Source organism: Pelophylax lessonae (assembly GCF_965119305.1).
Source record: "Pelophylax lessonae genome assembly, chromosome: 2".
Classification (NCBI taxonomy): Eukaryota; Metazoa; Chordata; class Amphibia; order Anura; family Ranidae; genus Pelophylax; species Pelophylax lessonae.
The window spans coordinates 485,829,563-485,854,363 of NC_138769.1; the positions used below are offsets into that span (position 1 = coordinate 485,829,563).

Here is a 24,801-nt window from a genome sequence, read left to right on the forward strand (position 1 = left end):
TTAAAAAAAAAATAACCCATAAAATATGTTTAAGAATTGATCTTCTTTAACCATGAATACACAGGTAATAATGGAAATTTTAGATGCCAATTTAAGTGAATAATGAAAATCAATACATATTCAGTTAACATATTTTATGCTAATTAGAAAATGCAATGTATTATAAAAACAATATAAAATGCATTGAAATAAAAAAAAATATATAAATATATATATACTGAACAATCTATCAATAGTTGTATCAACACTGAGGATACAGTCTCATATGGTAATTAGCTAGGATGTTTCTTAAGGCAGTTTTACATCTTAATTAGCTGAATGCAAATTAGGAAATTAAATCTCAGACCTTTAAGATATTTTAGGGAATTTTAATAAGCAATCTGGGAAGTGACAGGTTTACTTTTGAGGAACACAATTTTATGAGAAAGTATTTCTGAAACTTGTTATTTGAAATTCTCAACTCTTCTGAACTTGATATGAGAACATTTTACAAACTAACCTAACGCTGACTTGCAATTTTTTTGTTCTGGCATGACTTACATTTTTGAGGTTTACTAAAATTACTTGGATACTTGGTGCAAACAGTTGGCTCCAAGGTGGAAAACACAGTGTGCTTTATGATATGTGTTTTATTCAATGTGAGTCTGGCTGCACTCTACACACCTGCTGCTGGCAACACAAAGTAAAGTTACTTCATACATATTAGTCAACCACATCTTAGAAAATATTTGCTAAAGTAAAGTAGAAAAGTCATACTTTAAAATATTTGTTATTCTAGTTCTTGGCAGCTCAAATCGGAAATAAATGCGGAAAGCTCGAATCATTATCAGCGGGCGTGGAATCCTCAACATTCCCCATGGTGACATCTGATCCACTACTTCTGCTATTTCAAATACCTGGTTTCATAAGAAAATAAATAAAAATTAAGCCACAAACGTATGTTGGATTATGTCACATTAACAAAAATATAATAAATCTCTTTTCCATTATGACCATTCATTATCCAGGACTGACCTTAAATATCTGTAATGTATTATTATTCATTTCTATTGCAAATGAAAGTGGAGCATTATCTACTTTACTTCCCCCTAATGATATAAACCTCATATACAGTTAACCACATTCCACATAAACCTATGCAAATACATTACTATACAGAGGCCCAAATGTTTAATGTGTGTATAAACATTAAAACAGCTCTAAAAGGTAATTCTTGTCATAAAAAAAAACAAACTTTATTTGGTATTGCACAGAGCACCCCCTTACATCCTCTTCTGGGGCCCCCATCAGCACTCTCCACTCCTCCTTTTCTCTGTGTGCAGTGTGCACCCCCAGTGCCCCTCACTCCCTCCTCACATGATTTGATTGACAGCAATGGGAGCCTATGGGACCAGTTGACCTGTAAGATCAAGAAGTGGAGGAGCAGTGCTGCAGAGAGGACAGTGCTTGGGCAATGAGAGGAGTCAGGTAAGTGTTTAGGAGTGGGGAGCTTTTCACACTTATACAGAAAATGCATTGAGGTAAAAATAAAAAGGTTTTGATTTTAGAACCACTTTAAAACCAAAATTGTGAGTGTTCATTAGAGATGGCCTTGCGGTACGCCCGGCGGTCGATTTGCGGCGAATTTTGCTTGTTCGCTACCTGCCAATTTTGCGAACACATGGTGTTTTTTTGCGGCGGCCATATTAGTTTACTTTGGGGAGAACTTTGACCCATGACACAGCCGTCAGGTGGAACGGGACAGCCAATTGAAACATTTCAGCACATGGACATGCCCCCTACCTTATAAATAGACCAGAGCAGGCGGCCATTTCGCATTCTGCTTTTTGTCAGCGTAGGGAGAGGTCTGCTGTATGCATCAGAGAGAGATTGCCAGACACAAATAGCTCTGTTAAGATCCACAAAAGTCCTTTTCAGGGCTGGTATTTTGGTGTAGGTCTACTACAGTCTCTTTTCAGTTTAGGGACAGGTATCCAGTCTGTGCTCCAGGGACAGTTAGAGATCGGCAGTGACACAAATCGCTCTGTTAATGTCCACAAAAGTCATTTAAAGGGCTGCAATTTTTTTTTGGTTTCTGTTCAGTTTAGGGACAGGTATCCAGTGTGCTCTAGGGACAGATCTGCAGTGACACAAATCGCTCTATTAATGTCCACAAAAGTCATTTAAAGGGCTGCATTTTTTTGGTATTGGTGTGCAGTTTCTGTTCAGTTTAGGGACAGGTATCCAGTGTGCTCTAGGGACAGATCTGCAGTGACACAAATCGCTCTGTTAATGTCCACAAAAGTCATTTAAAGGGCTGCAATTTTTTTGGTATTGGTGTGCAGTGCACTATATAGGGGTGTAATCCACTGTATAATATACTTTTTAATATAGAAAGCATATTATAGTGGATTTGTATTGTGCACTGTGCAGCATTGTGACTGGTGTGGCGACTGAGCATTTCTGCAGCAATACTACAAACAGTGACAAAAGCACTTTTAATGTATTATAACTAGTGTGATAGACCAGTGGCCCCCCAATACCAAATATTGAAGTGGGGTGTTATCTGAGTATACTTTTACAAGTGTATTTGTGTCCTGCAACATTATTGCCTCTTTTGCTGTGTTAACTCTGATACACATAGTGCCAAACTCCCTGGCTAATTTTTTGAACAACTGGTGGGATAGACCAGTGGCCCCCCAATACCACATATTGCAGTGGGATGTTATCTGAGTATACTTTCATAAGTGTATTTGTGTTCTGCAACAATATTGCCTATTTTGCTGCGTTAAGTCTGCTACACACAGTGCCAAACTCACTGGCCAATTTTTTGAACAACTGGTGTGATAAACCAGTGGCCCCCCAATACCACTTATTGAAGTGGGGTGTTATTTAACATTATACTTTTCTAAGAGTGTATTTTAGTCCTGCAAAAATTTGGCATCTTTTGCTGTGTTAACTGTGCTACACACAGTGACAACAGTTACTGGACAATTATTTGTAGAACTGGTGTGATAAAACTGTGCCCCCCCCCCAATATCGCATATTGAAGTGGGATGTTATTTAACAGTTTACTTTTCTAAGATTGTATTTTACTCCTGCGATTCTCTAGAGACTTTTGTCACAGCGTCATTTAAAAACATGACAGGCAGAGGAAGAGGCAGACGCGTGGTAGGGGTAGGGCAGGAGCAGTAGGAGCCAAAGTGTGAAGTTTCAGAAGGCGTGTTCGATTATGTCAAAGGACGCACCAGACTTGGTTGAGTGGCTCACTCAGCCTTCCTCTTCTGCACCCTCCACCACATACCCTCCGCTTGAGTTACTGGAATTATTTTCCGATCCATCACAAGACATTTGCGATGTGCACCTATTGTTGGCATCGGATCAGGAAGAGGAGGTAGCAACAGCCGCCACTCAGCAGTCTGACGACAGTACCCAGATCAGCCCAAGGAGGTTGGTCCCCGCTGTTGCTACCTACTCCGAGATCTCGAATGTTAGTGGTGGGGAAGGAGACGTGGATGATGACGTGTCTATGGACGTCACCTGGATGGCCACAAGAAAGGAAGAGGAGGGGAGTTCAGAGGGAGAGACGGGCTGGCAGATAGGGAGGAGAGGCAGGCAGAACTTGCATTGCACAAGAGGTACAAGGCAGACTGCAAAAGTATCAGGAGCGAGCCATCAACCATGTACAGTCACATCTGGCGCTCCCAGGACGCCGGCACATGGCTCCGCAGTGTGGGCTTATTTTAATGTGTCCGTTGCTGACAACAGTGTTGCCATCTGCAGCCTTTGTAGTCAACGCATAAGCCTTAAGAAGGCACCTGAACTACCATCACCGAGCCCAGTGGGAGCAACACCATCAGAACCCACAAAGCCACACTCTAGGCTCTCACCGTCCGGCTTCTTCTCCTTCTCCTCTCTCCTCCCATTTGTCCTCCACTCCACCTTCCATGATGCCGTCGTCATGTTGTTCTGAAAAAAGGCAGGCTTCTGTGGCCCAAATGTTGGAGCGTAAAAAAATGACGCCGGATAACCCTGTTGCCCAACGCTTGACTGCTGGCTTGTCGGTACCGATAGCCCGCCAACTACTGCCATATCAACTGGTGGACTCGGAGGCCTTTCGGAAATTTGTAGCCATTTGAACACCACAATGGAAGGTCCCAGGCAGGAAATATTTCTCGCAGAAGGGCATTCCAGAGCTGTATGGCCATGTTCAGCGGCAAGTGAATATATCTCTGGCACACAGTGTTGGTCCCAAGATACATGTGACCACAGACACATGGTCTAGCAAACACAGGCAGGGAAGGTATATCACTTTTACTGCCCACTGGGTGAACCTTCTGACAGCCGTCAAGCATGTAACCCGTGGCACCCGTGTAGATTTGGTTGTAATGCATGCAGGTCTGCCTCTTCTTCTCCTCCTCCTCCTCCATCCTCCCTCTCCTCCTCGGCTGACTCCTCCTTTTCCGCTCCTACCGTCTCTTCTGCTGCGCCGCCAAAGATCCCCAGAACCTATTCCACATGCCAGGTGAGACGTTGCCATGCTGTGCTGCGTCTGTTGTGCCTGGAAGCCAAGAGCCACACTGGTCTTGCACTCCTTTCAGCTTTGTGCTCACAGGCAGATCAGTGGCTGACACCGCTGAATTTGACAGTTGGTAAAGTGGTGTGCGACAACGGTGCCAATCTGCTGAGCGCGCTGAAACAGGGCAAAATAACACACGTGCCATGAATGGCACACGTCCTGAACTTGGTCATGCAGTGATTCGTTGCCAAATGCCCTGGGGTCCAGGAAGTCTTTCGGTAGGCCAGGAAAATCTCGGGCCATTTCAGAAGATCTTACACAGCCATGGCTCGCCTTGCTGACATTCAGCGGCGACACAACCTGCCCGTCAGGCGTCTTTTTTGTGACTGCCCGACGTGATGGAACTCAATGTTGCATATGCTTGATAGGCTGCTGCAGCAGAAACGTGCAGTTAACGACTACCTGTACGAACTCTACGGCAGGGCAGGTTCTGGGGAGCTTGGGTTTTTTCACCTCGCCAGTGGCTGCTCATGCAGGACGCATGCAGACTTCTGCGGCCATTCGATGAGATCTCTAAACTGGTCAGTCACGGCCAGGGCGCCATGAGTGACATCGTACCTTAGGCCTTTTTTCTGGAGCGTGCATTGCGTTATGTCATTGATCAAGCCATCGAGGAGCAGGAAGATGAGGAAGTCGCAATGTTGGATGAATTCCCAGTGGGTGCTACTCCATCTGCGACAGGTCAACAGCAGGAGTCTGAAGAGGAGTCAGAGGAGGATGGTGCCGGGGGGGATGAGGAGGAGCAAGAAGAGCATGCTTTAAACCTATCTGGGATCCCTGGTGTTATCCGTGGATGGGGGAGGAGAACGAGGACGACATTATCCTGGATGATGAGCTGGAAGCAGGCCACTACACCACTTCCAGTTTAGTGCGAATGGGGGCCTTCATGCTCCAGTGTTTTAAGGGGGACCCCCGTATAAAAAGCATAAAGGGCAAGTACCAGTACTGGGTGGCAATGTACTTAGACCCCCGGTACAAACCAAAAATGGCGGAAATATTACCACAATAACAGAGGGCGGTCAGAATGCAGCACTTCCAGGCCTTGCTGCGGGAAATGCTGCTTTCTGCTTTTGCGAGCGCTGGCAGAGGAATTTCCAGTCACCGAGAGACAGTTGCGGGTAGCAATCCAACAGCGCCTGCAAGAAAAGGGCGGTTTGAAGATGTCTTGGTCACTTCAGATATGAGATCCTTCTTTCAGCCGACCCATCAACAGCTGTACTCCGGATCCAGCATCAGGGAACGCCTAGACCGACAGGTGTCCAACTACATCGGGTTAATGGCCGATGTGGACGCTCTGAGGAGTGATGAACCCCTGGACTTCTGGGTGGGCAGGCTTGACCTCTGGCCAGAGCTTGCACAATTTCCAATGGAAATGTTGGCTTGCCCCCATCCAGTGTCCTGTCCGAAAGGACGTTTAGCGCAGCAGGGGGGATCGTGACCGATAAGCGCACTCGCCTAACTCATGACAGTGTAGACTACCTCACATTTATAAAAATAAATGAGGCATGGATCTCTGAGGAATTCAACACATGTGACCAGTAGACCATGTTTCATTGAAATTCCTCATGCCAGGCCACAAATATCCGCCAGACCGCCATCCACCCACAACAATTCCTGGTCCTTATCTTCGCTAAATACAGCAGCATAAAAGGCATTTCATGTCCATTGAATGACAAATTTTTGGGGCCTTTCAGGGCCAACAATTATTTTTTCTGTGAATGCCTTATGTACCTCCATCCACAGAATACAACTTTCTTTGCTGTCAGATAAACCCATGTGGGCTAATTTTTGGGGCCTATACTAGCCGACACTTACTTCTGTATCCTGTGAATGCCTAATGTACCTCCAGCCATCAAATACTACGTTCTTAGCTGTCAGGTAAACCCATGTGGTCTTATTTTTGGGGCATATACTGGCCGACACTTACTTCTGTATCCTGTGAATGCCTAATGTACCTTCAGCCACAGAATACAACGTTCTTAGCTGTCAGGTAAACCCATGTGGGCTAATTTTTGGGTGCAATACTGGCCGACACCTACTTCTGTATCCTGTGAATGCCTAATGAACCTTCAGCCACAGAATACTACGTTATTAGCTGTCAGGTAAACCCATGTGGGCTAATTTCTGGGGCCTATACAGGCTGACACTTACTTCTGTATCCTGTGAATGCCTAATGTACCTTCAGCCACAGAATACAACATTCTTAGCTGTCAGGTAAACCCATGTGGGCTAAGTTTTGGGGCCAATACTGGCCGACACTAACTTCTGTATCCTGTGAATGCCTAATGTACCTTCAGCCACAGAATACAACGTTCTTAGCTGTCAGGTAAACCCATGTGGGCTAATTTTTGGGGCCTGGAATGGCCGACACTTCTTCTTTATCCTGTGAATGCCTAATTTTTCAGACTGGAATTGAAAATCAATGGGTCTGTAAAGGTTCCGCCAAATTGTGGAATGGATGCGGACCCATTTTACAGATGTGTGAATGGACCCTATATGTATTTGACATGTATTTACCGGCTGCTGTCAGTTCTGGCTGATTTATGAAAAAAAAAAAAAAATCTTTGCTGTAAAAAAAACATAAAAATATTTTAGGGCAACTTTTCCAACTGCAATACTTCTGTTTTGACATTGTCCATGTGCTAGGACTATTTGTGCACAGCTAGTACATCTTTTGTGGCTGCAAATATGACCTAAAGGTTTTTAAAGTTCGCCTCCCATTAAAGTCAATGGGGCCGGCCGCGAACTTGCAGTTCGCTGACTTTTGAGAAAATTTGCAGCTGACGTTCCCGAACCGACCCGGCCGATGTTAGTCCATCACTAGTGTTCATTTACAGAAGTCCACAAATTTAAAAACACATACTGTAAGGACATTCTTTGTAACTCTTCTGTGTTCTGTGTCCACTCCAAACTATCACTTATTTAGATTTTTTCCCCTTCTCCACCTGTATATCACACCATCTATAGATGTGCTCTCACCTTTTAAATAAGACCTAAAAAGGTCTATAGTTTAATTTTCCCCTTCAGGAGAAAAATGTACTCTATCACTCTTCACTTCAATGCAGATTTTCTGAATCCCCAGTCAATAGAACTCAAGAAAAAACAGACAAGATCCTCATAGTGCTTTTCATAAAACAGGTTTATTATTAAAAACAAAAAAATTAAATTACATTCACATTGGTAGGTGCACCAACATTTGTGTATTAAGGTAATATATAATCTTGCTCCAAATCCATTCGTGGCTGTACTGCCATTCTCCTACAGACTCTTGTTAGCTTAATAATATCACCTTCACTCTGCCCTACATGTTACATTATTGGATTTACTCAAGGTGTGAGAGGCTTAGAGTGATTCTAAAACTTTTTTTTAAATTAAAATAAAAAGAGATGGGGTGTGGCCAGGCTGGGCATGTGAGTGGAACAGCCTCACGGAGCTCCTGACTAATATCCTGCTACCGATCCTGACTCCGGTCATTGATCCAGGCAATATATATATCAGTCTCTTCAGCACAGTCAGAGAAATCCATCAAAATCACTCCTGACCAGATCTGAGCTATGGTGACCCAAGGAGGCAAGGGAAAAGCCCTGGAGCTTCAACATGCGCTGCCTAAAGAAACACCACAAGGCTTTGAGAAGCACAAAAACACAGGCAGCAAAGTGCGTAAGGGTCATAAAAAAGATGCCCCCAGAGACATGCTCTACTATACACAAACAATCACAGAGGTGCAAGGGCAAGGCTCATCTGCAGCCCAGGAGGAAGAAGCTGACCCATCCCAGTATATAGAGACAGAGCATGGGACTGAGCTAGACACCCCGTCTCTCCCTGACAGTGATCAGCAGACAGGCACTGCAGATATGATAGAGGGAGAAGTACAACCTACCCTAAGTCAAATCTTACAAGCTATACAGCATTGCACTGCTTCAGTTAACTCAGTCAAGGAGCACTTAGGGAGGCTGACAGAGAAGGTGTCACTGCTGCAACAAGACCTCCAGAAGATAAGAGAAAGAACAACTGCTGCTGAAGGCTGCATCAGTGATCTTGAGGACAAAATACCTCCACTGATGGCTGAAACCTGCAGAGCCGCCCGCATAGCCACTGCCACAAGTAAGAAAACGGATGATATTGAAAATCGTCTTAGACTAAACAATGTTCGCATAGTGTGACTGCAAGGAAACGTGGAGGGTCGTGACCCCACAGAATTCGTTGAGAATTGGCTACAGGATCTATTTGGGATAGAAGTCCCTACCCCACTGTGTGCTGTTGAAGGGGCGCATCATGTTCCTGCTAGGGCTCTCCCAGGCAATGCACCTAGGCCAATACTACACTACCGCAACAGAGAGAAATACACCATACAGCTAGCAAGGGAGAAATCCACCATACACTACAATGGCACCAGAGTCTCATTTTATCCTAATTTCTTGGCTGAGGTGCAGAAGAAGCGGGCCAAATTCCAGGATGTCAGGCAATGTCTCCAATGCTTTAATTTGCCATATGCAAGGCTCTACCCTGCATGGCTGTGGATTACAGCCAGAGATCAGGCGCACTTTTTCAACTCAGCTGGGGAAGCTGCAGACTGGCTGGATGTCAATGAGCCCTCTCTTTTGAGAAAACGCTGAAACCTTGTTCTTCCTCTACAAACGGCCACATACCTTTGATTCAGTGGTTCTGAAGGACACTGAACTTTTTTAATGGAGTCAGCAATTTGCTGCTATGTTTACCGATAAGCTCAAATGGAGGCAGCCTCTCATAAGGGATCGTGAAAAGCTCTCTGTGGAGTGCCTCACCACCAAATGGCAATGCACCTGATAGGTGTTATCTATTGGAAAGCTTTGCCTGAAAGGCACTACTACAAGTTGTGGTTTTGTTTAATTGATACACATAGCCGGGAAAAACGGTTATGGGTTAATCTTTGGTATTTTTCATGAGACTTTTTGTTTTCTGCACTTCCAGAGCTATCTTGTTCATTTACAATACTTACTAGGCCTAAGCAGGTACTTTAGTAGTATGAGATGCAGATGCATCTCACTTGCCACATTGCATAAGATCTTATCATTAGTCACATGACGGACATACTTCTGGTTACCTGTAATGTTAGGGGGCTACACGATCCTTTAAAGAGGGTGATGGTGAGTACGGTCCTCCGTGAGTACCATCCTGCAATATTAGGCCTCCAAGAGACCCATCTCACACCAGAGACTCTTAGCTGTTTAAACTACTCCTGGGAACAAAAGATATATCCTGTCACGCATACTTTATACTCTAGAGGGGTGTGCACAAATCTCTGGGTTTTCATGAACTAGCTGCAATATCTGATTCGGGGGGGGTTTGGGGGGTGATTCGTATTTTTATATTGTAAATTATTCTCTTTGATATGTATCATAGAGGTGGCATACATACCTCCACCCTTTTCCATTTCAGTGCTGCGGGACCTGCTGGTCTTCAATTTAGATAAGCCTGATATTTCAGTCTTTGTCCTAGGTGATTTTAATAATGTCCTTAATCCTGCCCTAGACAGACATCCCCCCGCCCCCAAAATTAAGGTTCCTCACAAGGAGGCAACCCACTGCTACGATTTATGGAAGAGGTAAAATGGGTGGATGTATGGAGAGAAAAGTACCCTGTAACTGTCCGATTCTCCTGGTATTCTAAGACATATGGGTCACTGTCCCATATAGCTTTGTCTTAGGTCAGCTCAATCGATATGGGCTGGTTTCGAAAATACTGTACTGTCTGACCGCTCACCTTTGATATGCTGGATTACAGCTAGACCTATCCTGTCGAGCTCCATGGTGTCTAAACTCTTTTTGGCTGAAACTGATACCTTAGAGTGCTGGGATTGGACAAAACATGGTTAGTTTCTTTGAGGATAAGGCGCTCTATACTGATAACCTGCCAAAGTGGAATGCTTTTAAATGCTATATACGTGGAGTCTTCATAGTTGCAGTTAATAGTATAAAGACAGAATGAAAAACAGGCATGAAAACATTTCACTCAGCATGTCCAGGAAAAGGAGAGGGTGGATATTTCACAACCCACAGACAAGGCCCAGTCAGCTTGGCTCGCTGCACAGGATGCCCTGACACAACTGATTACCTCCAAAGCCAAAAAAATATTTTTTTTTCCAAGGTAACCTTTAATAAAGAGGAGGAACAGACTGGTCGTCTGCTTACAAAAATAGTTAATGTAAACCCAGCGGCTCCCGTGATTGGTGCCTAAAGCTTCCCACAGGGGGCTATGCCTGTTCCCTGGAAATGGCTATGGCAGAACTAGTAAAATTCTACACGGATCTCTAAGCCTCAAAGGTCTCCTATACCCCAGAGGCCCTATCAAGTTATTTACAGTGTATCAATATACCCACCCTGTCAGATGCTTATAGAGCAAGTCTGGATACTCCTTTTACGTTAGAGGAGATCCGGGAGGCAACCAGCTCTTTTCACAACTCCAAAGCACCTGGGGATGATGGGCTGCCAATGGAGGTATTCCAACAACATGCTGATATCCTTTTACCTAAGCTTTTGAAAGCATTCAATGAGGCCCATGAGCATGGACAGGGCTAGTATTATTTTGCTTTTTAAGCCTGATAAGCCAGATATGGAGCCTAATTCCTATAGACCAATTTCCTTGTTACAAGCTGACATAAAAATGGCTAAAGTACTGGCTCGGAGGCTTAACAAAGTAGTGATGTTGTTCATGCAGACCAAACTGGCTTCATGCCTTACAAATCCACTGCTTTCAACCTCAGACGACATTATATAAATATGTAAACACCAGCTGATAACGGAGGGGTGAGAGTGCTTTTGTCGCTGGATGCAAACAAAGCCTTTGATAGCGTGGAGTGGTGCTATTTGTGGGCAGTGCTGGAAAGATTTGGCTTCCAAGAACAATTTATGGCATGCTCAGGCTGCTATCTGGGAGGGTGACAGGACCTCACAGATATTTTCACTGGGTAGGGGTACTAGGCAGGGGTTCCCTCTCTCCTTCCTCCTATCTGCCCATGCAATGGATCACCTGGCTGCTAAAATTAGAACCAGCTGTCTGGTTAAAGGCTTTAAATATGGTGCACTCCATGAAAAGATAATGTTTGGGAAACACAGGCCCCTCTTTTCAAGCTGTAATGGACATAGTCACTGAATTTGGCATTTATTCAGGCTTGACTATTAACTGGGCCAAGTCAGCCCTGTTGCCGCTGGATAGAGCTCTTGACCCCCAGTTATCTTCTTTCTGCCTAGTGCCTATAGTGGGGCAGTTCAGATATTTGGGAATCATAGTCTCGGCTGAGATTGTGGACTATTGCCATTTAAACATATTTCCCCTAGTGTCACGGTTTAGGGGTAAGGCGAAATTGTGGTCTAAACTACTGCTGTCAGTGGGGAGTAGAGCCAATTTAGCAAAAAATGGTCTTAATGCCCCAACTGCTCTATTTCCTCCACAATACACCTGTAGTTATGATACTGGGGGCCTAGCTTTCCTGAACCCCTGGCTGTACTATCTGGCAGCCCAGCTGCAGAAGCTGCTAAGCGGCATGAATGATGTATCAGCCGAGGGGGAAAAACACACTGATTCCACAGTAGCTCTGGCGTTACACTGTGTAGAATCTCAGACTCTCCCGGAAGCCCTGGAGGCCCAGCTCTTCTTAAAGTCCAACAAAAGGTACCCCACGTATAGGCTACTACATAAGATTTGTTTCAAAGCAAAACAACTACAAAGAGTGTCAGGATTTACTAGTTATAGCCCCATCTGGAATAACAATACTTACCCGAAACTCGAAAAGCTGCAGTGTGCAGCCTGGTGGCTAACATATGGTGTTACTCACCTCTGTCACATTTTAAGCAATGGCAGGTTGCTCCTGTTGTGTACGAGATACAAGGGAGTTAAGGGAGACCTTTGGCGGTGCCCAAAGTTGCACCACTTTTGGACTGGCATAGTAAACACCAATAACAATACTTTTCAAGTAACCTTCTCTCTTGACCCTGAACCTTGCTTATTGGGTATACTGGATGAGGTTATAACGGACATATATATAAGAGAGGCGGTGTCCATAGCACTGTTCCAAGCTCGAAAGCTGATGTTGCAACGTTGGATCTCTTAAACCTCTCCAACTTTAGAGATGTGGTTAGCCAACTTGGTATTAACTTTGAGATACGATCGCTTGATATAGCATTGGACCTAATTCTTGTTAGGCTATTAACTTAAAGTGGAAACTCAACCGCTCTGTTTGTCCCTTTGGAGTGAGTTTAATTTAAAGTACTGGGGAAGAGATAAGATGGGAATGTCTTCTTAAGCCATACCTAGGGATGCATTCACTGTGAGATATAACGACTTTGTCTTTGTACAAGAACATTATTCAACTTTGTTTTCTGCTAAAGTATTGTATAATTTAATAGTTCAGAATTTGCATGGTTTATTGTACTGTTAAAAGTTGTTAATAAACTTTATTCTGATTTAAAAAAATAAAATAAAAAGAGATGCTTTACTTGCCGTCTCTGTGAAAGTAAAGTGCATAGAACGGTTGCTTACCCTTTCTTTTTCACTCCTCCATCAGCGTTCTCTACTCCTCCTTCCTGCGGGTGCCCACTCAACAAACCATGTGCTCAGGTGGCACTCATGTGGGTGCTCCTGAGCTGGGATGTGTGTGTCCATAGACACATACAGCATGGCTTGGCCATGAACCTGCTTCCTCCTCACACGCTTAGACTGACAGCAGCAGGAGTCTATGGCTGCAATCAGAGTCTCCTGTGAGACCAGGAAGAGGGAGCAGGTGTTAAAGACTGGACAATGGTGGATCATGAGATGACTCAAGTAAGTGTTTAGGGAGGGGGCAGAACAAGTGGTGGGATATTTTTTGCCTTAATGCAGGGAATGCATTAATGTAAAAATGCTTTAACTTAAAACCACTTTAACCACTTGATATCATTGTTTGCTAATCAGAACTGCGCAACTTTAATTAGCAACATTGTACATAAATCAAATGCATATAATCTTTCTCTCACAAATAGCTTTATTTTGGTGATATTTGATCACCACTGTTTTTTTTTAAATGTTTTTATTATATAATCGAAGACTGACAAAAAAGTCTCAATAAGTGCATATTAATTGGTTGGAACGAAGTTAAAGCGTCTACAAACTGGCAATCTGGCATTAACAGACACTAGCTGGGATGGTCACTAATGGACACTGTCTTCCCTAGTTACACTCATACAGTAATTGGAAAAAATACAGTACACTTACAGCTGCTGCGAAAAGGGTTAACATCTAGGGGAAATCAAGGGTTCAACTGTGTACCTAACAAGTGTAAGGGTCCTTTCACACGGCCGCTCCGTGTGTCCGCAAATCATCCAATCCGTTTGCGGATGATTTGCGGACATAATGTAAGTGAATGGCACTGCGGGTGTCAGCGGAATACCATCCGCTGACACCCGATTTTCCTCCTGTCAGTTCTGTTCCGTTTTTACGAATGGAACAGGACCCCATTTTTCCTTCCGTGTAAAGAACGGAAAGGAAGGAAAATCGGATGTCAGCGGTGTCATCCGCTGACATCCGCATCGCCATATACTTACATTATGTCCGCATATCATCCGCAAACGGATGGGATGATATGCGGCCGTGTGTGTGCTGCTTTTACTTACTAATCTGGCTGCTTGTTCTCCCTTCTTTTCAGGGAGAAGAAACAGACAGATTTCTGTTTCTATTAACACAGAGTTCTGGGTGTTTGTAAACACAGAACTCTGATTGTGGGATTAGACACAGCCGATCTGGAGGTTTCAGCCAAAATCATTGCTGCCAGCAGGGGTCGGCAGGGCGGTGCATACGATTGCATTCCAAACCTGGAAGAAGGCCCAGTATATTTAACAGCAGGTGGCTTAGGAGTGTGAATCACCTATCAGTGTTGGCTGGCTTTTAGCACTACAGAAGACTTGTTCAGCAGTGCAGAAGAAGTTTTACTGTTATATTTTATAATAATATTCATTAATAGTGATAGGCAAATCTACCCAGGGTCTATGCACAAAGGTTTGGTCAATCTTGCTCAAAATAAATAGAATTTGAATTTAGAGGCAAATTCTTTTGAGTCTTTGGAGGGGAAATATTATTGCTAAACTTTAACTATTTTAGAGCTAATAGGCAAACCATTGTCAAAAAGAGGCATGGGAGGCTGAATACTGCCATGGGGCACATGTACAGTATTTTAAAATGGTCTTTTTGCATTGGTACATCAAGGAAATACCTTTTAATACTATGCTTTAGGGATACCTTAAAGCTGTTCGAAGCTACACAGAACAGTATGATTTTTAGTACAGTAAAAGCATACAACCGTGGCATATATTTTGCTGTGGAATAGATTTTTTTTCTTTTACATTAAGCTTGGCCTACATACAGCAGCAACCCAACTGGATTTATTTCAGTGTTTTTTTTTTTTTCAAGTTGCAGAGACGCATGCTTTCTCGTCAATAATAGACCTTCTTTGCCTGGCAAATAGAAATTTGCCAGTAGCTCAGGGTCGCTGTCCCTGTTCTTGCTGATACAAAACTGTCCTGCTGCTGACCGATCAAACTGTCACTAAGAATTAGGAAACCGCAGATGATACAGCAGTTTAAAATTTGCCAGCAGCAGGACATTTATAATGAGGGAGAATAGGGTGAAGTACAAGAGTAAATGTAGGAGTTTTAAAGAACAATAATTAAAAGACCATAGATGACACTGCAGTGTGAAATAGACCAGCAGTAGAACAATTTTAATGAGCAAGGCAAGGCCCAAATTTACTAGAGAATTCTAATACTACATAAGATACAGCAATGTAAACCTGTCCATTTTAATAAGGGAAAATAGGCCAAATAGGCCACCAGCAGGACAATTTTAATGAGTAAGGCTAGGCCCAAATATACAAGACACAAACAACACAGAGTGGGGCTTTACTAACAGAATGAAGTACTGTAGATAATATAGCAGTGTGAAATTGACCAGCAGCAGTACCATTTTAAAAAAGGGATACTGTGGTTGGAATAAGTGTTCTGTGCATAACTTTTATCCATTGGTGATGGGGGGTGTGGCAAATGTAAATGATATAATAGAAGGTGTTTTAGGTACACACTGTTCTTGCATTTTTTATTCCTTGAATTGCAGCTCTAAGATAACGTGAATGCTCCACGTTGAGCACTTCAAACTGTGAAAGGGTTATATCAAGAAAAAAAAAAGGGAAATGAGAACACCAAAATATAACTCAATTTTGCAGCAAAAATAAAAGCAGTTTAACCTAAAATAAAGGTATTAATAACAAAAAAAAGGCATATACTTCCAATATAAATTAAACCCACACAATACCACCCCTGAAACAAAAGCCCCCTTTTTAATGGGAAGCCTTGCTGCATAAAAAATTGTTATGCGTGGGAGAGCAGCTAAAAAGTGTATACTGTACACCTAACCACAATAAATAAAAAGATAAAAAATACTGGTATTAGTAAAAAAGGCAACAAAGGGACAAATCAATCAGAATTAAAGTAAAGTTTCCTAACTGTCCTGATCATTCCCATTGCAGCTTGTCAGCTTTCCCTGTGCTTTTTCCATAACAGCTTCCATTTCACTGATGCTCTGTCTGCACTACGTCCCCTCCACATTTATAGTGAGGGTTTTGGTTATGCAAATACCCCCAATTTCCCTAAACCTGCTGACCATAGTTTAAAGACCATGCAATGCATTATGGTTTTAAAATTCTCTGGGTGGATCTGCACATAAATTCTCAAGGATTGCGACTTTTGAATCTGTATCCATGATAGTGGCAAGCCCAAACTTCATCTTTATTTACTTACATGGCACTGTTTTCTTCTGTGGCATTCCACAGTGTAGGCTTTATAGTACCATATGACAAGCATATTTGAACAAGACTTAAGAATAAAAAGCAAACGAAGATACTGTAAGAGAGAGCAACCTTCTCTGACAAGCATACAAATGAAAGGAATAAAGGATAAAAGAAAATGTAACGAAAAAAGTAAACAATGTACTGTATGTGGTGAATAAATCTACTCTATAAGAAGTGGGGGGGGGGGGGCAGTGGAACATCAGAGACTGAACAGAATGTATTATGCCTATTGTACACATTTGTATAGGTGAACTGTAACACTCTTATTCTTAGGGTATGTTTGGTCACTGTTAGAATGTTCACCTAAACCAATGCAGTGAATGGCCATGACATTTAATCAGTTTCGCACAATGAAATGTATAGCAAGTAATCTTTTGTACTGAACAGATTATTCACTCAGTTACAGCATTTGAGGGATGCTTGGAAATGGTCAGAGCCATCTGCCAGGTGCCACTTTTAAAACATTCTAATCTAAAAAATAGCCCAGTGATTGTTGCTGAAGCTATGAAAAAGTCAGTTAGTGCTGAGTATAGGCTAGAGAGCACTTTGTAGGTCTGAGATGAAATTTGAAATTGGTATTGGAAATCAGCTTGGAGACCAACATAGTGAAGCATCATTCAAGATAGATGAGCCAGAAAGCAGAATTCAGGATAAGAATTTAACTATCCTGTTCATTAACATGTAGGTGATACAATATTCAAGCTAGGATATGATGAGGACAAAATGCTAGCATTTTTGTTTTAGCATGCCTGTGCTATTCAGTGTCTGATGGTAAAGGAAAACACCGGGCATTAGTGGATAGCACTTGCAGCTCTGGGGTCCTTATTTCAAGTCTTTGTTTATTGGGTGGGGCTGGGGAAGACCCAGCTGTCATGGTACACGTGGGTACCAATGACATAGGCAGAGGAAAATAGAGAGTCCTAAACGATTTCAGGGACTTAGGAGCTAAGTTGAGGAGTAGGACCTCCAAGGTAGTATTTTACGAAATACTACCTGTACCTCGAGCCACACCAGAGAGGCAGCGGGAGACTAGGGAGGTTAACAAGTGGCTGAGGAGCTGGTGTAGTAAGGAGGGTTTCGGGTTCCTGGAGAACTTTGCCGACTTCTCAGTCGGCCACCTTTGGTAGGGACAGATTGCACCTAAATGGGGAGGGTGCAGCTGTACTGGGTAAGAGGATGGCCACAAAGTTAGAGAGGCTTTTAAACTAGGTGACGGGGGGAGGGTACAGATGTAGAATTAGCCAGTGGAAAGCAAGATTCAGAGGGCAGAAATGGGGGCATTAGCGGTAGGGTGTTCGGAGCTCCTAAACCCAGGGTGGGTATGGGGAAAAATCAAGAGAGCAGCCTAAAAACATCAAATGAGGATATATGTAACCGGACAAAATTAAGAGGTTTGTTTACCAATGCCAGAAGCCTGGCCAACAAGATGGGAGAGCTGGAGGTACTGATGTTTGAGGAGGACTTAGATTTTGTGGGGATAACAGAGACTTGGTTTGACAGCTCTCATGACTGGATGGCGACCATTCAGGGGCATTCCCTTTATCGCAGAGATAGAGAGGGTAAAAAAGGGGGAGGGGTATGTCTGTATATTAAGAACAGTATACAGATAAATATGAGGGATGATATTAACCACTTAAGCCCCGGAAGATTTTACCCCCTTCCTGACCAGGGGGTATTTTGCGATTCGGCACTGCGTGACTTTAACGGACAATTGCGCGGTCGTGCGACGCTGTATCTAAACGAATTTGGCATCCTTTTTTTCCCACAAACAGAGCTTTCTTTTGGTGGTATTTGATCACCTGTGCGATTATTTGATCATGCGCTATAAACAAAAAAAGAGTGTAAATTTTGCAAAAATAGCAATATTTTTCACATTTTTTATATGAAATTCCCCCCAAAAAAATGTAAAAATCAAAATTTTTTAACATTTTCGGCCAATTTGTTTTATGCTACATATGTTTGGTAAAAAAAATTGCAAAAAGCGTATTTTGATTGGTTTGCGCAAAAGTTATCGCGTTTAATGCGGTACTTGACCTACTGATTACCAACAATACAGACCTGCTCACGGATATAGAAATACGGGGCAACTTAGGAAACAGTGACCATAGGTCAATAAGTTTCAGTATTAATTACAGTAATAGGAAGCACAGGGGTAATATAAGGACACTGAATTTCAAAAGAGCCAATTTCCCAAAACTACGCTCGCTGCTAGAAAATATCAAATGGGATAGAACCCTGGGAACAAAGAACACGGAGGAAAAATGGGAGTGCTTCAAGAGCATACTTAAGGGGATTGGCCAGTGCATTCCAAAGGGAAATAAATTTAAAAGAGCAAAACTAAACCCTGGGTGGCTAAACTCCAACATAAAAATGCATATTAGTGCTAAAGAAAAGGCCTTCAAAAAATACAAGACAGGGGGTCTTTGGCAGCATTTAAGCATTAGGGATGATCGAACTTTTGAAAAGTTCGGTTCGGCCAGAACATCCGAACTTCCCGAAAGTTCGGCCCGGATTTCAGAACCCCATTGAAATCAAAGGGACCCGAACTTCGGTAATCAAAAAACACAATTTGTAAGCCCTAAAACCCAATAAATTCCCCTAAAAAGTCCCTAGGGTTCTGGGTCATGCCCCATTAACTATTAATCACACAAAAAAAGTTCTTAAAAATTGTCATTTTTGATAAAAAAACAATTATTGAAAAAAAAAAAAAAGAGAGAGATTTTTTGATTTTGTATTTAGTATCTGGGGGGTCTAAAAAGTGTACATGTGAAGTTTCAGCTCTGTAGCATGTCCAGAACCATGAAAAAAAAGAGATAATTTTTTCAGTAGAACAGGGATGTGGGACCCTCCTTTTACACCTATATGATCTTTTTTTCTGGTTCTGGACATGCTACAGAGCTGAAACTTCACAGGTACACCTTTTAGACCCCCCAGACACAAAATCACACATAAAATCACAAAAAAGTTCTTAAAAATTGTCATTTTTGATAAAAAAAAGCCAATTATTGAAAAATTAAAAAAAAAAAAAGAGAGATTTTTTGATTTTGTTTACTTTGGATTTCGTATCTGGGGGGTCTAAAAAGTGTACATGTGAAGTTTCAGCTCTGTAGCATGTCCAGAACCATAAAAAAAGATTGTTTGTATTAGAACACTTTCAGCTCAGGGGGTTAGCTTCTCTTCTCGGTTTTCACACCTTGCCGCTTTCAAAGCATTTTTTTGGGTTCTTTGCAGTCAGGAAAAACATCTGAACTTGTGTATAGTGGTACTGTGCACAAGTTCTGATGTTTTTCCTGCCTCCAAAAACCCCCAAAAAATGCCAGCAAAAACACACCTGGGCATTTTTTTTTTTTTTGACGCTAGCGTTTTTTTTGGCATTTTTTGGGGTTCTTTTGAGGCAGGCAAAACATCTGAACTTGTGTATAGTGGTATATATACACACATACATATATTTATATACACACCTAGACATATATAGGTGTGATAATAGCAGAAATATATGCTTGCGCTAATGAAATAATTTACAGTAATATATTTCTGCTACTATCACACCTATATATGGCTAGGTGTCTATATACATATAATTATGTGTGTATATATACCACTATACACAAGTTCAGATGTTTTGCCTGCCTCAAAAGAACCCCAAAAAATGCCAAAAAAAACGCTAGCGTCAAAAAAAAAAAAATGAAAAATGCCCAGGTGTTTTTGCTGGCATTTTTTGGGAGTTTTTGGAGGCAGGCAAAACATCAGAACTTGTGCACAGTACCACTATACACAAGTTCAGATGTTTTTCCTGACTGCAAAGAACCCAAAAAAATGCCTGCTTTGAAACCGGCAAGGTGTGAAAACCGAGAAGAGAAGCTAACCCCCTGAGCTGAAAGTGTTCTAATACAAACAATCCTTTTTTTTTATGGTTCTGGACATGCTACAGAGCTGAAACTTCACAGGTACACCCTTTAGACCCCCCAGATACGAAATCACACAAAAAAAGTTCTTAAAAATTGTCATTTTTGATAAAAAAGCCAATTATTGAAAAAAAAAAAGAGAGATTTTTTGATTTTTACTTTGGATTTCAGATCTGGGGGTCTAAAAAGTGTACATGTGAAGTTTCAGCTCTGTAGCATGTCCAGAACCATAAAAAAAAAAAAGATTGTTTGTATTAGAACACTTTCAGCTGTAAATGATTTTATTAGCGCAAGCATATATTTCTGCTACTATCACACCTATATATGTCTAGGTGTGTATATAAATATATGTATGTGTGTATATACACCACTATACACAAGTTCAGATGTTTTGCCTGCCTCAAAAGAACCCCAAAAAATGCCAAAAAAACGCTAGCGTCAAAAAAAAATGCCCAGGTGTGTTTTTGCTGGCATTTCTTGGGGGTTTTTGGAGGCAGGCAAAACATCAGAACTTGTGCACAGTACCACTATACACAAGGTGTGAAAACCGAGAAGAGAAGCTAACCCCCTGAGCTGAAAGTGTTCTAATACAAACAATCCTTTTTTTTATGGTTCTGGACATGCTACAGAGCTGAAACTTCACAGGTACACCTTTTAGACCCCCCAGATACGAAATCACACAAAAAAAGTTCTTAAAAATTGTCATTTTTGATAAAAAAGCCAATTATTGAAAAAAAAAAAAAAAGAGAGATTTTTTGATTTTTACTTTGGATTTCAGATCTGGGGGTCTAAAAAGTGTACATGTGAAGTTTCAGCTCTGTAGATCTGAAATCCAAAGTAAAAATCAAAAAATCTCTTTTTTTTTTTTTTTTTTTATTTTTTCAATAATTGGCTTTTTTATCAAAAATGACAATTTTTAAGAACTTTTTCCTGGTGCCTCCATGGCAGCATACCAATGATAGAGCTCCGCCTCGACTCCTCCCTCAGGACTAGTGCATAGCATAAAAGACAAGAAGGTCCCTTCCCCCAGCATTCTCCTTTTTTTCCTCATACCTCTGGAACTGGTGAAGAGTTAGCAGTATGTCCCTACCTCTGCCTTACTTAGTTTGGCAGCTTCCGCTGGGTTCAGCCTCTCCCAGATGCAGTCCCTGCTCTTGGGTCGCTCATAGCACTAATAAGGCAGGGAACCCCTTCTGTGGATCTTTTGGGGTCAAAACAGAGTTTCCTCATAGGAACGCAGTCTGCAGTTTCTGGAAAATTATGGATGAGTCGTTTCTGCAAAACAGCCGGGTCAGGTTTTTCCCTTTATTTTATCTGTTTCATTTATATATTTCACTGGTTTCTTTAAGGCTACTGTATGTGTTATCAATGTCTTATTTTCCATTTCTCCCCTTTTTTCAGGTTACTGTCGCTAGATGTTATTAGTTAGGCATATTTTGTTACTTTTTTCTTCCTTATATTCTGGTAGTAATGCGGTTTTTTAGGGGTTTGTCCTTTTTCCCAAAAAGTTACCTCTTAGTCGCCGGCAATGTTTGTTGGGGGAAAGCAGTGCTCACTTTCCCTAAAGCAATCAAAGTAAACTATGAGCAGCAGTTTTGTCCATTAGGCTCTCCCTTTCCCTAATTAAAGATATAAGGAGGCATCTTGCTGGGATCTGCCTCTATGAGAAGACCTTCAAGTGCTCCTTTCCCTGCCCTTAGGTAAAGTAAATTTTTATTTAAAATATGTACAAGTATATCTGTGGGTATAGTTGTGCAGCTATGTATATATATATATATATATATATATATATATATATATATATATATATATGCGTGTATGTATGGGTATCTGTCTTGTATAGGTCTGACAGTTTTATTCCCTCTCTCTTTTCTTTTTCTTCATCCCTATTGTCTTTAAAAAAAAAAAAAAATGGGGATTTTTTCTCTCTCTGTCTCTCTTCTCTCTCCTGACCCTGCTGCTTGTAAGCCATCATGAGCATGATGCACTCATCTCATGCAAAAGATCCTCACACTTCTGATAGGTATGGGACCAACTTTACTTGAGTATTAAAAAAAAAAAAAAAAAAAGAGAGAGCATGTGCCTTTGAGTGATGGGAATTTTCCCTCTCTCACCAGCCCTGCCCATTCCAAGAGATCGGAGAAATCTTCAAGATATCGAGATGACGAGAGTCCATATAGATCCCGATCCTCACAACATAGATCTGGAAGATCAAGATCAAGGAGGCGGGACTATTTCCCATCTCCCCCCTCATACTTCCAGGAAGAAATGCTGGGCTTGTGGCGCAAATCCCCTCCCGGATAAATTAGTCTGCAAGGACTGCTTGAGAGATTATGCGGCCAATCGGGAGCAGGAAAGCAAACAAGTAGTAGACTTGATCAAACAGACGGTTAAGGATTCAATTTCAGAGCTAGCATTGGCTCCGACCCAATCTGTTTCCGAATCTTCTGCTCATGTTCCAGATACCGAAAGGCCCGGTCCCTCTGCAACTATTACTCCTTTACATCCGGTAGAGCATCCAGCCAGGGAGTCAGACTCGGAGGGATCTTCAGATGAAGGGGATCCATCTGGGTTCCAGTATACCTTGGTTCAGCCCTTCATTCAGGCGGTCAAAGAAGCTATTGCCTGGGAGGAGGTAGAAGATCCCACTCCTCAAAAATCCAAATCCTATTTTCCATTCCTTAAAAGGAAACAGATCTATTTCCCTTTAATGGGAGAAATTAAGGAGGTCATTGATAATGAATGGTGGAAAACAGATAAGAAGTTTTCGGTGGGACGTATGAACAAGCTATACCCTTTGGCTGAACAGGATATGCATTCCTTAGCCTCTATGCCAGTTGTAGATGCAGCCGTGGTCCGCCTGGCAAAGAACGTTACATTACATATGGAGGACTCTACTTCCTTCAAGGATGCTTTAGACAGAAGGATTGACTCGGGCCTACGAAAATCTTATCTGGCAGCAGGTGCAGCTTGCAGACCAGCAATTGCCCTCACCTCGGTTTCCACCGCTATTAGGTCTTGGACAGGAAGATTCCATTTGATGGGAAAAATTTGTTTGGGGAACAACTAAATACAGCCATCTCGAGAGTGTCGGGCGGAAAATCGGGCATGCTTCCACAAGACAGAAGGGCTCGCAAGTCAAGGCCATTTTACAGCAAGATTCCGTCCATCCAATGTGCGGGATGACAGACAGCCAAAACAGGTCAGAGAGGGCAGGAAACCCTGGAGAGGCACTCAAGCTTCCTTCCTAAATTCCAGAAAAAATAAAGTCCTTACCGCTCCCCAAGAGGCGCCAAAACCTTTTTGACGCCAACTTAACCTTGTCCCTCCCAGTGGGGGCCAGGCTAAAACAATTTTTTCCAATCTGGGCAAGCCGCTGCCAGGATCCTTGGGTTCTATCGACTATTCGTTGGGGCCATTTTTGGAGTTTTTTGGGTCATCCTCCTCAAGATTCGTTCCAACAGACAATGTGGCCGACCTCCCATCAAAAGGCACAAGCACTATCTCATTTCCTGTCATCTCTCCAGCTTCAGAAAGTGGCAGTTACTGTTCCCTCGGAAGAGCGCTTCAAGGGATTCTATTCTACCCTTTTTCTGGTCCCAAAGAAAACAGGAGGTTGGAGACCTGTTATAGACCTAAAGAAGCTAATTCGACACATTCTTCTCAAAGTTCAAAATGAAGTCCCTGCAAATGATTATCCATGCCATCCAGTCAGGGGACTGGATGATCTCTATAGATCTGCAGGATGCGTATTTGCATGTCCCAATTCTCCCCTCTTTCCAAAAATACCTGAGAGTCGCAGTGGGACAATTGCACCTCCAATTCCAAGCCCTTCCCTTCGGCTTGTCCACCTTTCCGTGAGTTTTCACAAAGATACTGATCTCATCCTTGGCTCCACTTCGAGAAAGAGGTCTAAGAGTCTACCACTATTTAGACGATATCTTGCTTCTGGCCTCCAACCCAAACCAGCTCATAATTCCTGCATTAACATTTCCTTGTGAACTAACGGAAATGGGATGGTTGATAAACCTATAGAAGAGCCAGTTAATACCTACTCAAGAGATGATTTATCTGGGCGCCTTATTCAACACGAAACAAAGTTCAGTTTCGTTGCCTCCTCAGAAGAGGGAAGCCATTATTCAGAAAATGATCCGAGTTCGGCGGTGTTCTTTCCTGACAGCATCTCAATGCATGAGTCTAATAGGCACTATGTCGGCCTGCATCCCTTTAGTCCCCTGGTCTCATTGACATCTGAGGCATTTCCAAGTAGCCTTTCTGGCACAGTGGAAGAGACTACATCTTTCCCAAAAGATCAGTCTGTCAGCGTCAACAATCAGAAGCCTACACTGGTGGACAGATGCAACAAATCTTTCCAAATCGCATCACCTCGGCTCTGCCTCATGGATCACAATTACGTCCAATGCCAGCGGACAGGGCTGGGGAGCCCATTGCGGGGAGACAAGGGTACAGGGAAGGTGGCCTTTCCC

The 24,801-nt window shown here is 42.5% G+C and overlaps 1 protein-coding gene across 2 annotated transcripts in view; it reads right to left on the reverse strand.

Annotated features, from left to right (window-relative positions):
• Positions 1 to 24,801, reverse strand: part of NALCN (sodium leak channel, non-selective) — an 897,007-nt gene that overhangs the window by 630,031 nt on the left and 242,175 nt on the right. For both annotated transcript variants that reach the window (XM_082245388.1, XM_082245387.1), the window contains one exon: positions 757 to 896. In XM_082245388.1, the coding sequence (XP_082101514.1) occupies positions 757 to 896 (140 nt within the window). The remainder of the gene's footprint in view (positions 1 to 756; positions 897 to 24,801) is intronic.